Source organism: Thermobia domestica, chromosome 1 (assembly GCF_964235325.1).
Source record: "Thermobia domestica chromosome 1, izTheDome1.hap1.1, whole genome shotgun sequence".
Lineage (NCBI taxonomy): Eukaryota > Metazoa > Arthropoda > Insecta > Zygentoma > Lepismatidae > Thermobia > Thermobia domestica.
Genome location: NC_137454.1, coordinates 336,536,316 through 336,553,649, shown reverse-complemented (window position 1 = coordinate 336,553,649; position 17,334 = coordinate 336,536,316). Strand labels below are relative to the sequence as shown.

The window sequence follows — 17,334 nt, the reverse complement described above, 5'->3', positions numbered from 1 at the left end:
TTATCTGTAAGTAATGTTAGAACTTTTAAAAATGGGCTTGTTGTTAGTAAATATCAGGCATTCATTCAAGAAAGACGAAAAAAATTAGCTTTGGCAATTAGTGACCGAACCGCACCTCATCTAGTTCAATCCTTTTCCATTTCGATTTCTGTGACGTTACAGCCTATTTCTTTCCCTCACTGTTGCCAACTTCGGAGAAAAAATTATCGATTTTTGTCTTTAAAATTATCATATATTACACAAAATTATCGTATATTCGTTATGAACGTGATAACTGTAGAAAGAAATATAATACTATTAATAATAGGAGTAAAATATAATAAACTTACCTAGTAATGTTTAGTTTGGAACTCCAAATCGGTGTCATTATCCTTATAATCTTTTTATCCTTATTTGTACCGCCATATACAGAATGTTTGACTTATTCATTGGCCCGATAATTAATTCATTGGGTTCCAATTCGACATTGTTCTGTATGTATTGGGCAGAGGGCATTATATCACGAACTGTACTTGACTGCAGTTTGTTTCTTAATTGTGCTTTTATTAAGTTTATTTTCGAAATTACACGCTCACAATTAGCACTAGTATGTGGCAAAGCTACCGTATCTAATACAACCCTTCTCAATTCTAAAAGAAAAAATCGTGATTTCCGTGGAGTCTTTAGCATTTTTGATAACAATAAAAAAATTCGTTCACTTCCTTAGATCGCAGATCTTCGGAAGCACTGCGTAAGTGAGTGCTCTCCACTGATCATCTATTACCTGTATATCATGATTGTTTGTTCGGGGTAACCATCTGTAGAACTCTTATTTGTGGAACAAATGTTGGTGACCTTGCAGCACTTTTTGACAATGCTACTTCATGTGTTAGCCAATGTAAACTTTGCAAAGCAGTATTACCAAAATTATATTGTCTTTTATTTCATAGGAACAAACTTGAAGAAATTGCTGCACCTTGCAGTAGAAATATGTTGTTTTGAATTTTTCTACAGTATTTTCATCTTATTTATTTAATTTAGCGATTTAAAAACCTCAGTCTGTGTGTTTTATAATTCTCTAATACAACCCTTCAATTTATTTGCACTTTCAAAAATTGCAAAAAAAAAAAAAAAGTGTGCGTTCTAAAATTATCGTATATACACCTATTATCACAAGGGTATTATCGTATATCGTATCAAGGCTTAAATTATCGTATATCACCATAAATTATCGTATGGTTGGCAACCGTGCTTTCTCTCTTAATAAACTCAATGAAGCGGATAGATTAGTATAATGTTGCTGAAGCAGTGTTGGTAGCCACACAAAATATTGATGGCAAAGACGATAGGTGTGTCACTCGTTGATTCGTGGCTGCTCATAGATCGTCAACACTTATAACCGTCCTGCTCTCTCTCATCCATCTCTCAATTCCATCCCAGTTCTTACTGATTCTCCGAGTGCCTGATCCGAGCGGAAAGACATGCTATGACGTCACATCCGCCAGTTGAAAATTGCTAATCTATAGTAGTTGAATCTGTGAACTTTTAGGGACCACATAGACTGGGAAGGCCGTAGTCTAAAAATTATGAACTAGTAAATTCAGGTGAATAGTAAGAATTTTAGCTTCACAATGGTGGGTTGAAAGGAGACTAGTAATAGAAAAAAAACTCTAGGGAAACACAAGTAAGTATGCTGGGTTCAAATTCCACTGGTCAGCATCCTGACTGGAGCTCTCTCATACTTTTCCCTCTGTCTTATCTTTGCGAAATATGAAATGATATTTCTAATACCATGTAATAACCGTGGCCGACTTTCATCCAGAACTTTGTTTTAATATTGTCAACGCGAAATGAATTACTTTCTCTATCTGGAACTTTGATCAAAAACTGCTTAATTATGATCAATCCAAAATCACATTCAACAACAACAACAACAACAACAACAACAACAAAAAGAATGAGCATTGGTTAATTTAACATACTGAAGGAAGACTAAACGAAATTTATAAAAGAAACACTACAATGGATTAAAATAATATCCTTAATTAAAAGAATGGAACCTCTGGGAGCTCAAGGACTTGGTCCTTGTTCTCACTCGTCCTAATTTTCACTCTCATTCTTCTGCCTCCACCTTCTATGACCGCCATAATGCTTTAAGCTGCAGTGGACAACGCTAGGTAATAACCGCTAAATAGCAATGCTGCTTGAAAGAGCATAAACGAACACGTCAATAGAACAGAAGGGATCATCACAGAAGTTTGCAACTTAGCGTGTGTTTAGACATGTTCAAACCTGCACTGTAGAAGCCCTAGTCATTGTCTCAATGTCAGTTGATTTTCAGCTATGTTAGTGAAAAGAGGTGGAGATGTCGTCGTGGTCAAAAACTGAATACTGGGAATTTTGCGCTACAATTTTGCAAGTGGTTTAAGTGTTGATCAGTGTTTAGAGGAAATGACTCCTGCTTGGAGAGGATTATCCTCGTCGTACAACGATATTTAGGTGGTACCAAGAGTTTCAAAAAGAAAATTTCAGCCTTGAGGTAAACCCATATTTTCTTCATGAGAATACGGGACACTTTAGATCTCCCCCTGCCCCCCCAAACCTTCCAACACAATCCAATGAACTATAGCTCTGGTTATGAACAACAGTATAATAGGCCGCGGTGGCTCAGTGGTAGAGCATTCATCTCTGGTGCTTGCGGTCCTTGGTTCGATCCTAGCTCGCATCAAATGAGCTTTGTGGCGGACAAACACTGTGTGGAGGGTTTTCTCAGAATTCTCCCATTTTCTCCCACTTTCTTCATTCCACCTTTTCATTAATTTCTCATATCACCGTCTCCTTTGGCCTAGCAGGCATAATCGTGAGACGTAAAAATAAAGATTTCATTTTATTTTTTTCAAAAATATAATAGGCTGTAGCTACTTTTCTCTCTCCGTTCCCTGCAACTAATTGTACAGACTGAAGATGTTTACAGTCCAACTATAAAATAATCGCCTTAAAAAGTTAAGATGGTGTCATAAAAATGCTTTACAGGAAAACAATATGAAAATTATTTAAATCAGTGGTACAGTCTACCTTCAGTATTCTTCGCGCGTTTAGTAGTAGTTATTTACGGGGCTGTATTTGCCAAAATTACGTTTGTCAGTTTAATCCGATGAAAAGCTGACTTTTCTCCTTGTGTTGTGTGTAATTATTAGGACCATTTTTTACATATTTCTAAGTCCTGGACCACAGGACAATTCTGTGCCCTTAGCTTCTCCAAAATATTATCATTCTTGTTGACTTATCTAATGTCTTGCCGGAGAGAAAGTCATCTTCCCTGTGCTTGTAAATGTAGAAACACTCAAAGCCATTTTATGTTTGTTTGTATTTTTGATGTTGGGGAGTGTCCGTGTTTCCATCAGGTACAATGGAAAAAGTAGCATTGCAAATTTCGCTCGCTATTAAGTCGGATAGGTTGGTGTGATAACTTGCTCAAACCTGTTACATGCTACAGCTCATTGTTCATTCACTAATTACAGGATTCCAAGCCAATGTCAGAATTTTTGATTTTTCACTTTTCGAATAAGCTACTATTGATAGTAGAAATGGGACGGGATTAAAATACGGGACACTTGCCTGTCTCTACTAAAGTTACGGGGACGCGGGACACTCGGGCCCAAAATCGGGACTGTCCCGTTTATTACAGGACGTATGGCAGGCTTACTTGAAGACACTCCCAGGTCAGGTTGATCATCATCTGTGACTGAACACAACATTGCTGCAGTAAGGAAAATGCTTGAGACAGATAGACGGGTTACATACCATCAAATAGAGATATGCTTGGGCATTAATGCACCAGCAGTTCGTGCTATTCTTCGCGATCACCTTCGAGAAGATAGTCACATGGAAGTGATATACTGAGAAATGTCTGCCTAAGGGTTCTTAGAGCTCTCAAACAGTTTCGCCCAAACTCAAGGATAGACATATTGTTTCTTCACCACGTTAACGCTCCAGTGCTCCATTCAAAACTTTGTTCAGAGTATTTGGCCAGTACTGGACTAAAACTGTTAGAACACCCTCCGTACAATCCAGATCTCGCTCCCTGTGACTTCGCGCTGTTCCTTGATGTGAAGATCAGACTGAAACGAAGGTGTTTTATAAGCGATGACGTCCTACTAAGGGCTTGGAGCGATGACTGTGTTCCGATCTCTGTCGAAAGATGGCACAGTTTCTTCGATGACTGGTTTCGAAGAATGGAAAAATGTGTAATGTGTGGTGGAAAGTAGTTTGAAAAAAATAAGAAATAAGATCGTGTTGCAAAACTCTCCTAGTTCCCTTTGTATGTAGACAGGCACGTAGCCAAGGGGGTCCGGGGGTTCAGACCCCCCTTCAAGACCAGAAATGAAAAAATTAAGGAAAGATGAAACAAAATAAAATTAGAAAAAGAAGGATCAGCGTTAAAAATAAAAAAAACTATAGGAAGCGTTGCTCTTTCTTATGAGGAGATTTGTATTACTTGCAATACATGATGTTGAGGTGAGCGAGATATCCTGGATGAGTCAGGGAATTTGAAATTTCTAGAAAAGTTACGGAATTCTCAGAATTTCTGCTACTAGTCAGGGAGATTTCAAGCTTCCAAAAGCATAGTGCCGTTGTGTAACAGCATGGACATTTTTTATCATAATTTTTCGTCATCGCATCCTTGCAGTATCAAACATGTTTATTTCAAAAATAATTTACTACTGCTCCTTTAACCTGTCATTTGGAACAGACAGTAGTTGACGGAACAATAAATAATTTTAAAAAATGTGCGGAAAGAAAGTTCTGTTAACATTTTATTCAACAGAGAAAGGAAGTCAGATATTGTAAAATATTTTACAAGACATTATTGAGTATGTACTTTTGTAATAGTGAATATGTACTTTTTAAATAGTTGAGGCCATAATGAAAGAAAAATTGTAATATTTGAATAAACAGACGAAGGACGTAAATATTATTTAATCTTTTTAAACATTTTTTATTTATTTTACTCGAGATTTCTTCATAGTTCGTTATTAAAATGCTTACCAACATATCCTCACAAACCAATATATGTTGATAGTAAAGTAGTTTAGATTGATTGAGCTCCTGGGCCTTCAGTATTTCATGTCACGCTCCCCCACACACTACACGAAATCCTGGTTAAACGAACCAATATATTTTCCAATAAAATTGTTTAGAATGATCAAGACCCTGGTGTGATGACCACAGTATTTCATGTCATGGACTTCCCCTCCCCCTTCACGAAATCCTGGCTACGTGCCTGATGTAGAGAAAAGATTTTCGTTAAACAAAGTTGCAGTATCATCATCTATGATCTCACACACATGCATGCTACAGAATAGTTGAAGTCTTACAAGTTTTCAGACAAAAATAACAATGTCTTTATTTTACAATAACAAGAATGATGAAAATTGAATATAATGAATAAAATTTGACTATTACAACCTTAATGTAGTACTTACCGATTTTGATGACTTCGGGTAGTCCGAAAGCTTTGTCAATAACTAAAATCACCGTCACTACAAATAAAATAGTCCGATTCACTACTTTGTTCCACATGGCAAAGCTTCACTTCACACTCAACACTGTCATTTTTGTAGGATAATTACTCGACAGATTATTTACACTCATATGCAAGACCAGGTAATAGACATCCCTCCAAACAGAAAGTGCAGTCACGGACTACTCATCTGAAATTGAGAAAAACATGTCGTTAGAATAAGTTATAATAATAAATTTAATCTACTATGTATAAATTAAAATTGAATTAATATTCAAGAACTTTGTAACCACATCATGTTACAAGTAGCAGCGTCACGTGTACACTAGTTGAAGAGGTTTGGTTTGTGTGGTGTGATATTTCCTCAACTAATATTACAGCCAGAAGTGATAGTAATTTCTATTACTTCCAGTTTAAGAAGGGAGTTAAAGTGAGCATGGAATGTGCTCTTAGGGCATTTAATTGATTACAGAAAACCTCTTCTCGCTTTATATTGAGTTGAGTTTAACGTCTCTTTCAGCAGCAAGGCTACAGTATATGAGACGGGACCAACTGATTAACGTGGAATACGAATCATATGAACTCCTGCTGGAAGACGAACCCGATCTCCCATGGCAAAGCTGCGTACGCTAACCGCTTAGCCCTGAAGGAGCTCACACTTCTTGCTATATATTGTCATTTGTACTTTATAGTGTTCACCGTTAAAATCGTAAGTAGTTGATTTATCCCACTTCCGGTTTAGAATAGAGGGTTCAGAGAGAGCATGATATATATTGTAATACATGGTACAAAAGTGGCTGAAGGGCCGTCATGCACGCCGGTGGCCCTACTCCTTGGCACAGGTCAATTCCCCATTGGAAACCTTGCAATTGTAAACATAAAAGACAGGTTCTCTACACTGTGCAGAAATACTCCACTACCGGAAATTAATATCTAACTCAGCCATCTTTCATATGTGTGCATTTACTCATCTTAACTGACATAAGCGCTGGTTATGGTTTCAGACTAGTAAGTCGACACTTGTAAACATAAACTACAGCATCTCTAAACTGTGCAGAAATACTTTGCTGCGGCAAATTAATATCTAATACAGTCCACTTTCATATTCACTCAATTAAAGAGTAAAACAACTATTTTGTGAAAACCTTTTGTAAATCTGCATCCAAATCATGATTAAGTGGTGATAATGTATCGTTAGATGCGAAGGTTTTGCAATAATAAATAAGATAAGAGAAAAGTTATCAGCAGTTGAATGTGGTAGAAATAGTAATTAAAATTTAGCAAATGACTTGTAGCTAGCACTACTGGTCAGTTAAATTCAAATCCTTAACGTTGTTTGCATCTCACTCATACTTTACGTTTGCCAATAACGTTTCACTATCCATTTCCATTGCTTAAACGTACAGTTGTGTCGCGGCCATTAGCGTTTATACTACTGAACAAAGAACGAAATAAAACTAAAGAATATTTATGAAATGCACTGTCTTCTGTTTCGTACACTTTGTTTTATGTTTTATCTATTTATATTTTTGTGTTGTGTTTATGTAGAGTGAACATTGAAACAGTGGATACATTAATTTGAAACATTCTGTGTGTAGATATATATATATAAATGAAGTATCAAGCTTTTCATTCAAAATTTTCATTTGCCCTTTTAACTGAGATTATCTTGGTCGAACATAAAGAAACACACAATACATGCTAGGAGAAACACTATTGTGAAGTCGATGTTCATTTATTATATTGAACTGGAGACCATTTAATTGAACACGTCATAGATTCAAAGCCACAACCCTGTGGAGTGCGTTGAAAGTTCAAACTTAATGAATATGTGCCGAGATAAGTAATTGCCATCCATGTCAGGGAAAAAGAAATATGTATAATGTTCGTGCACACATTAACAACAGTCAGTTTCGAAAATGGAAGTCATACATATTTTAGTCCTGTTACAATGGTTTGAAATTGTTGTTTATAGTGTAATTTACATTGTAATATCAAACTGAAACTAAAACCCGTTGACGTTTTATAAAATACTAGCAGAATAGTCGTTCTTCGCACGGGGAGAATAAGTTTCATTTTGGACATAACGGAAAGAATATCTATGACATAAAGGATTGAATTTGGATTTAAATGGCATCTAAAGTATCACTGTTTATCTCAGCGACTCCGAAAACTATGGATGCGACACTAGTATCGGTCATTTTGGATCATTTTTTAAATGTTACCCTCTCCTAATTTGCACCATCAAAATGAAACGATAAAAAAAATAAAAAAAAATAATAATCCTGGGCCCGAATCTCATCTGTATGGAAAATTTGATGGAGATCAGTAGGATGGTTTAAGGGTTGTTTAAGTCACAAATTATCACTTTAATTTATATATACGTAAAGTATGAAGATGGATAGATTGATTTTTGTACTGTGAAACCTGGCGATGTTGTCCACCGTTGGTTCTATTCAAAAGTGGTTGATATAGGCAGCTGACAATTTTAGGGAAAATAAACGAGTTGTTCTTTTTGTGTTGTTTTGTAATAGCGTGATATTGACTTTTGGTTATAACGTATAGAATTCAAATTCAAGATACATAATATTGTAGGGGAAGTAAGTTTCATTATAATACGCACAGTAATGATTGAGTACGGAGTATTTTCGGAGTACGATCTTTACTCTCTGTTTATTCTAAGTCCGCCCCTAGGTAGAAATCTGAAATAATAAGTGAATACGAGTATTTTCACTGTTTTCAGTATTTATACTCAGAGGCGAAAAAAATCAGTATAAGAACTAGAACATTGAATATCGGGCCTTTAAATGAAAACAGCAGGAAGATTGTAGACCTGATGCACAGAAATATATGAAGATTCTATGTTTGCTATAGGCATGACGGAAAAGCAATAAAGCAAGAGAGATTGGTGAATAATGTAAGCTTTTCTATAGTGGAGTAAAAGCAAGAGGGATTGCCGCCGTCGACGGTGGCGTGCCGCCAGAGGCAGAAGGCACCCGTCCGCGGCGGCACGACGATCTAATTGTTTAAAGTTTCCGGCCTTTTGCCGAGGCGGCAAGCGGTCGAAAATCGTAAAATAGAATGCCTTTTGCCGACTGTTGCCGACTGTTGCCGACCGTCAAAGTCAGCAAAACAGTCGCAAAGGTCTCTTTCTGACCCTCTGCTGACTCCTTATGACGGCCTCTTTTCGACGGCGGCGCCGACGCATTTAATGCAAATTTCCAGCTGTTTGGTGACTGCTCGGCAAATCAACTATTCGTCGCGGTCGAAAATCGAGCGGAAAGACGCCGGTATCCGGCGCCGGCAATCCGACCGCGGCATCTGGTCGGCATGGACAAATTGTTCGAGTATAGGCGGCAAGATCCTGATGGGGATAGGATTATGAAAGTCGGGATAGACTTAGAGTCAGTTGCGGATGTAGCCCGCGTCCGAGGAAGCCTAGCCTCCCCGCCGCCTAGCCTAGCCTACACTATAAACAACAATTTTAAATGACAAAAATAATTTATGCTATGATTTATATATTTTTGAAAGTTTATTGTAAACTCATGATATATCTGTCATAGACTGGGTTCTTGCTGCCTCCCCCGTTTTTATCTTCTAGATCCGCCACTGCTTATAATTTAGTTTGCTGACCATATTATATGGCTGTGTCTGTCAAGTAGGATGCAACGATTTTTTTTTTAGTTAAATGGGACCGCTAAATACATTACTTCTATTCGAGAAGCAATAGCCACATTTTCATCAAATGTTTGTCGTATGTATTCCTAGAATATATATATATCAAATTCGTCTAAAGAGTAGTCTAAAGTATACAGCTGTATCATCGTTTGTTTGAAACGGAAACGGACACTAAGATCGCATGGAAATTTGCCTTCATAATTTTCACTCAGAGTACATCATGTAAATAAATAAATAAATAAATAAATAAATAAATAAATAAACAGTCTTCTCTATTACAATCGTTTCTGACTTCCGGGTGTCTGACGTAGGATTCAGCTTAGCATAATTTCACATCTTGCTTGCGGGTGCAAAGGAATTACAGCCCCACTGTAAGTAAATTTTCACGTTTCTCATCAGTGTATTATTATTATTCTATTGTTATAGACCTCAAACTTAGAGGGCAGGCAACTGTCTACCCTGGGAGCCCGTGGTAGAAGCACACTTTAAGATCGGAGAAATGACAGCGAGAAACAGTTAGATAAAACATTTCCAACTCTCCAGTGGATGACGTAGGAACCGGCTTTTACTATCAGAGCCAGGAGAGAGAACAGGTCGAGCGAGAAACTGGAGGGAATGAGGTAGGCAGCGTGGAATACAAGAAGTGTTGACAATGTTCGAGTAGTTATGAATCAACGAGCATATGTAGAAAACCATCGATTACGCCTTTAGGATTAGGAATTAGATTTCTGGGCTTTTGGCATCTATGGCCATGTTAGCCCTCACGTATGAGGAATGACGTTTCTCGGCGATCACATTATCCGAGGAATGAAAAGGAAAAAAGGATTGGGGAAGGAAGGAAGCGGCCAGGCACAATTATGTTAGGTACCATCCCGGCTTTTGACTATTGTGAATGAGGAAATCCCAGGAAAACATTACTTAGGAGTTGGCCTGAAAAAGCTTTTACACTTTTCCACCGAGTGTCACCACTGGGAATCGAACCCGGAATCGCTGGCACCAAAGGCGAGAGCGTTAGTAACTGCGTGGGTCCACTATCGATTACGCCTTTTGTACCTGTCATTATTCATTGTCTTCTATCAACGTTAGATTTGCTGCCATCTGCTTGCTTTCTGTGTGTGTGTGATTTACTGAGAATTCGGAATGAAATCTTCAGTTCAACGTTCTAGGTATATGTCCTTTAGGCTAAAAAATAGGATGATGGAACAATTGGGGGAATAAGAAAGTCGGAGGAAACGGGAGTATCCCGAAAAAAGCCATGAACACAATGTTGTCCTCCCCAAACTCACTTGGCCGGGGATAGAATCAGGGACTTCACACACCAGACGTAAGCGCTCTACCACTGAGGCACGTTCCCCCTACTGAGAAGTAGAGCAGCAACCGTGATGTCACGGACAATTGGAAATGATTAAATTACAACAAATGAGAGTAGGGAATCGCATATCGAAATAAATTAATTAAGTGTTCTCTGTGCACAGATAGTCATAAATTGACGGGTAATATAGCTGCAAAACCATCGATGATCTTGGATTTCTGTCAACACTTGTTTTATCAATGTTAGGTTTACTGCCTGCACCATGTTCTCTCTGTGAGGTTTACTGGGAATTGAAACAGTAAATTGTAATCCCATGTGTTGTCCACAAGATGAGTGAGACTTTTTTGTCTCTGGCTGTAAATTTTCTAAAAGTCTTGCCTTGTCTCAATTCTTGAAGAATTATTTCTCATCTCGTCTCAATTCTTAAAGAAAAATCTTTTTCCATCTCATCTCGTCTCAATTCTTAAAGAAAAAGCTTTTTCTGTCTCGTCTCGTCTCAGTTCTAGAAGAAAAAGCTTTTCCGTCTCATCTCGTCTCAATTCTTAAAGAAAAAAAGCTTTTTCTGTCTCGTCTCGTCTCAATTCTTAAAGAAAAAGCTTTTTCCTTCTCATCTCGTCTCAATTATTAACGAAAAAAGCTTTTTCCGTCTCATCTCGTCTCAATTCTTAAAGAAAAAGCTTTTTCTGTCTCGCCTCGTCTCAATTCTTAAAGAAAAAGCTTTTTCCGTCTCGTTTCGTCTCGTTTTGTAAATTTATGTACAGAATGTATGCCCTTATTGTTTTTTCCTTAAATTCATGTACGGGGATAAGTCAAAAATTATCCGCAATGTACCTATAACTTTTCTAACATTGTTCATACTGACGTTTTGTCCTAGTTTATTTTATTCCTATACTGTTGTGGTCATGCTATGAAAGTTTGATTCTAATTTCTCCATTTGTAATCCTCTTGTTACAGATACATCATATCCGTTCCATTAGAAGTTTGCACCCAAAAGAAACAACAAGCAGTGATCCGGTATTTCGCCGGATCCTCCACTCATTTTTACCCTCTTATTTAACACCAAAACAGTGTCCGGGAAATGAGACTTGGGTGAACTAGTATTGCCTACGACTCGTGAAATTTCTCATCTGGTCTCAAATTAAAAAAAAAAGGTATCTCTTGTTTCGTGGAAATTCTAGCGACGCCACAGAACATCCAGTTGAAAATAGTTCCTCTATCACCTCCAAAAGTTTCTAATTGAATTGAAATTAAATATTTTGGTTTAACGTAGCACGTTTTTGTCCTTTAGGTTAAGGAAGACAATGATTAAGGCACGTGAATGATGGTGAGAGAATTGGTGAAATGAAAATGTGGGAAGAAACGGAAGTACTCCGAGAAAACCCACGGACACGATGTTTTCCACCACAATCTTATTTGTCCTGGGATCGAACCAGGGACACAACGCACCAGAGGTAAGCAGTGTATCACTGAGCACCATGCCCCCAATTCAAAAGTTTATAACACAGACACGAAAATACGGTCTATATTGTAGTTAGAATGATTAAATCTTTATTTATCGTAAGTATAACGTTAATAGTGTTGCATAAAATTTCCCAGGACATCAAAAATGTTTTGGCTTCGCCACTAGGGTATCTAATTATATGATCAGGCTCTAGTCATTATTTTCGATTAAGCCCCCTGACATAATATTAATCAGAACATTAGGATCTCACCGGTATTATTGGTTGGAAAGGTATTTTTTCTCAGCCAATTAACGATCTCTACGCTATATTGTATTTTAACATAAATCGGTCAGTCTATTAAACAGTAATGATAGCGTAAGAGCCGATAAGCGTTGCTATTTGACGCGGAAAGTAATATTCGTAACACAAAGCCCAATGATAGATAACACAGGAAATTCTATTTTAAAAACGAAAAAACTAAGTACTGGTTAAAAAAAATAAAAAAAGAAAACACGTACGTCATTACGAGAAATCAATGCGTGGACATTGTAATGTGAAAGTTCTTGTGCAGAGTTCGTCCCAGTTGTTTCATGAGTGTGATCTATGTTGAAATAATACTTGATGAACTGCGATGCGTAAAATGAAATTTCAGAGCACTTACTGAGGGTAATCGGCAGAATCGATGCGGTATCCTTTTAAGACTCAGCGAGAGGGAAAATTAGCCGATGCTAATGTAAGGTTGTTACGAGAGGGAAACTCCAATGAATGGCCAGTGTCCTGCTGCAGTACCCGCATCATTGCTTCAACCATTCCAGCCATCAACAGTGGCGAAGCGCGCTAAGGACAAATCAATAGGCAATATGAACAAAATGTTTAACTATAAAGTTAAAGCATTTTAAAATTAGAACTAATAATAATAATTAAAGTTAAAATAAGAGAACTGCTGTTCAATATGCATTCCCTCTAGCCTAGATTATATATATATATATATATATATATATATATATATATATATATATATATATATATATATATATATATATATTGATCGAGGTTTAAATTCGTCAGGAGTAAGCAAGTGAAAGAAACTATGAACAACCAGAAGCTAGAACTGCGCGCATTCATACAATGTTATAGCAAAATAATTTTACATGATAGCTTCCGTAAAAATAATATGATTTTAACGTAATATTGTATATATTTTTTGAATACCTTTCCAAATATCAACATCACTTGAGGTTGAAATCAATGAGGATCAAGCCCCTTTTGTTGGAAAATGTAGACACATATTGTATTTAAAAAAACAACAGAAACAACTGCTTGTGCGATAGACAAAATTGTAATAACTTTTATTAAAATTGGTGTATTTTATTCAACCATGGTATACAAAGCATATGCATAAACTTATACTGCAGGTTGTAGGTTGTAGTGGCGTAGAGAAGGGCCTGACCGGCTTAAGCCTACTCTCTCTTAGTAGATATAGTGATATCAATAAGTGCTTCTTCTAATATGCAGTATTTTATTTATGATCCTCGATGATACGACTTTTCTTATAATTCATCTCGAGTACAGACATTTTTTAAAAAAATAGACGTTCCCTTTTACAATAATAAGATTTCAAAAAGTTTATTATGAAGTGAGCTCTTCTTTTAGGGAGACGGGCTCTTTCTCATCAGCATAAGCACCTAAATTTACGATCTGCAAGTGTGAGTAAGAGTATGAACAAAGAAACTGAATACTAAAGCTTTTTAAAATAAATTTATTGTCTTCCTTCACCGAATTGTTAGCGCACGTAAGTTCGTAGTGCGGAGTCCCTGGTTCTAAAGCCTGTGACAAACATCTTGGCATTTAAGCTAAACGAATAAAAGGCAAGTTCTAACTCAACGTTGCTGAGTGCTAAGGGATGTGGCTATGGCTAAGCAGACGAACTACAGCGCGAGCAGGTAGCAGGAGATAGAAGTGGATGTGTACAAAATAAACGTGACAATACCGCTGGCCTCTCATTTGCTAGCAGCATTTAAAGGGAACTTGGAGCGCCGCCTTCAAATGTCAAGATGTTTGTCACGCCGTTTAGTTCCAATTAGACCACTAATATTTTCTGGACCACCATCATGAAGGACCGCGTTGGCTCAGTGAAGAGCTCTTCCTTCTAATACTTGCGGTCCTGGTTTAATTGCAGCTCGCACCAAGTGTATCTTTTGTGAATAATCACCTTTGCCTGGGTTTTCTCGTCTTCTTCCGTCTCCTCCCACTTTCTTCATTCCACGATTTCATTGTCATCAAAGCGTAATAGTGGGTCGTAAAACTGAAAGATTTCATTTCATTTCTTCATCATCATGAGACATGAGGCTATATGGATTAAGAAGTAGCGAACTCAAGTCTAAGAAGTCAGAAATAACAACATTTAAGAGCTGCACTGAGCGCACATCATTCAGTTGAACGTGCTGTGTCTAGCTATCCATAGTCCTTCATGAACTGTAGCGACAGTGAGTTCAGCATCTTTTTTCTGTTAACTAATTTCATCAGTATTTCAAACCAGTATGGCTATTAAAAAAACTAAAAAGAATGAGATTTGTTATCTGTCTCATCTGCAATTCGTCTCACCTTTGTGTACTGAAACAAAATGTTTAACGTGACGTTGTAAGAACACATGTACTGTTAGTCTGTCTGGTCATGCGACGAACATTTCAGCCGGTGACACACAGTTTTATATATACCGGTATATCCTTGTATGCACTTTTCGACATGGCAGTTTATTAGGCTCATGATGTTTTCCTTGTTCCACAACTGCTGTAGACGTATTAAATTAATGTTCTCCTTAAATGCAATTTAATATTCTTTAAGTTCTAATTTCATATGGAGAAATTAAGTTTACAGCCATCATAATGCTTTACCGTTTGAGCCCATATTAAATTGTTTTACGTACTCAACGCACGACTTAAAGTATACACACCACAGTTTTCAATAAATTAGATTCAGTTCAGGATATTTTTTAATTTATTTAAAAAAAAACTGGATATGAAATGAAATCTCAAGTAAAACCAGTACCTCTTGCAATCCTGCCATGTGGCTGACATCATTTGTAAACCAGGAAATTACTTCGCAATTTTGCCGCACGCACAGATAAATCAAACGAGTTATACCAACATGACAGTCGGTCATCTACAAGTTCAGACAGTACAAAGATAAGAAAACCGGTTTTATGGTTTGTAACGTAACTACGCAAGTGATGACAGTGTTGCCAAATCGGTTGGACATAAACCGATCAACCTCTTCTGAATATAAAGGGATTCCTCTTGTGTGACCACTTCATTTGGCCAACCTTGTCTACAGAGTATAACAGTAATGCATTAAATAAACTATCTAGTTTCTTTCTTTCTACCGTGTAAACAAACATTTCAAGTAGTATGACCGTCACTGTTAGGATTATGTGTATCAGTATTAGATGTATGAGTGTGTCACTATTAGAAGAAATCAAACACCAAATATATAATATATTTGTCAACAGTTACTTTTCATATACGGTTAGCGATGCGAATGAGTCGAGACATTTCTCGAGTCTCGACTCGACTCGACTCGAATTCGAGTCGAGACACGCTTTGTAAAATTTGAGACGAGTCGAGACAAACTAATTTCTCGACTTGAATGTCTCAAAAATCTTTCTATAATTTTTAATGTGATGGAGTGGTTCGAGGAATACGGGGGCGAGTTCCAAGTGATGTGCTGGTTCCCCAACACGCTCGATCTGAACCCAATCGAACACATCTGGAATGCGATTGAACGTGACGTCGGGAAGATGGCCCCTCCCCGGAATTTACGGGAATTAGGTGACCTGTGTGTGCACATGTGGTGCAAACTCTCTCCAGCGGACTACCAAGGAACTTTGTCTCCAAGACAAGACGCGTCGTCGTTGTTATCCGTGCCAAAAGTGGACATACTGACAATTAGGTAGCTAGTCATAATGTTCTGGTTGATGTGTGCGTACATTTTAACTCGTATATTTTGTTTTGATTCGAATTTCGATATGTCTCGTCTCGAATTCCAGTAGAGTCGAGACAGAAACATATTTTCAAGCAGAGACACGAGTCGAGACAGAAACATATTTTTGAGTAGAAACACGAGTCGAGACAACATTTTCTCGAGACGAGTCGAGACAGGCTTAAATCTCGATTCGACTCGACTCGTGCGCATCCCTATATAGATACATAAATAAAGGAATAATCCATTCTGGGAGGATAAAAGCTATCAACTGCATCACATGGTAACAAATGTCACCTTTTAAAGCCAGAAAAAAAAATTTATTAATTTTCTCAAAAACTACGCATTGAATTTACTCTCAAGCATCCCATTTTGTTCAGCTTAATGTGATCTATCGATCGATGTGTCATCTTAGAACAACATTATAGTTAAATAAAACTAATTTTAGTCTATATCTCGTTAACCACAACCATATTGCAGATTATGTAATCTTGCTAACGTCATTACGAAAAGCTTGAGTAGTGTATATTTCAGTTTCGGGTTCAACTTAATAGGTGGGGTCATTATCGCACAGTATGAATTTTTAGTATTCACCAAAACAACCATTTTTCTCGATTTTTTAAATTAACAATCACCAGATACAGCACAGAGGTCGTTTTATACTGGACATCCAACAAGAACAATGACAATGGAAAGGATTTGGGAAGGTATCTACTAGAACCTGTTAAAAAGGTACCATCCCGACATTTGGCTGGTAAAACGAAGAAAAACCCTGTAAAACTCCAGTCAGGATGGTCAGCAGCGGGAATCGAACCCACGACCTACCGAATACGAAGTGAGCTACTTCTCTCGGTTAGACGCTAAAATTCGTCCGCTAATAATAACGCCAATCAGTGGCGGATACAAGGAGAAGGCGGTAGGATTACCATCCCCCAAAACGGCTACCTTTTTTCTAAATTCTGCTACTTCGTATCATATTACAACTATATCTCTATATAAAAGAAGAGGTCTTGACTGACTGATTGACCAGTGCCCAGGCCAAATCGCTTAAGCTAGAAACTTGAAATTTGGAAAAGTTATAGGATTTGTGATGTAAGTTCCCACTAAGGAAGGAATTTTTGGAACTCGATGGGGAAGGAGGGCAAAGAGCAGTTACAATTATTATTTTAACATGGTCATATCTCGAAATATCTGATGATCAGAGACATTAAATTAGGTACAAAGATTTCTTATTTGTAAAATAATTAGACATATACTGTACCTAAGTATATTTCACCGTTATTTGATATTTGCCAATAGAAGGGAAGAAAATAGGCGGAAGAAAAGGAAGGGTTGCAATTGTTATAATTTGGTGACCATATCTCGAAATAGTTAAAGGTTAGAGATATAAAATTTGATATTTAGATATCTCTCTTGAAATA

At 37.3% G+C, this 17,334-nt stretch overlaps 1 protein-coding gene across 4 annotated transcripts in view; it reads right to left on the bottom strand.

The window, feature by feature from the left end:
- Nucleotides 1-17,334, bottom strand: part of KaiR1D (Kainate-type ionotropic glutamate receptor subunit 1D) — a 700,763-nt gene that overhangs the window by 661,775 nt on the left and 21,654 nt on the right. For all 4 annotated transcript variants that reach the window (XM_081729531.1, XM_081729522.1, XM_081729548.1 and 1 more), the window contains exon 2: nucleotides 5,466-5,693. In XM_081729531.1, the coding sequence (XP_081585657.1) occupies nucleotides 5,466-5,562 (97 nt within the window). In that variant the 5' untranslated portion in view covers nucleotides 5,563-5,693. The remainder of the gene's footprint in view (nucleotides 1-5,465; nucleotides 5,694-17,334) is intronic.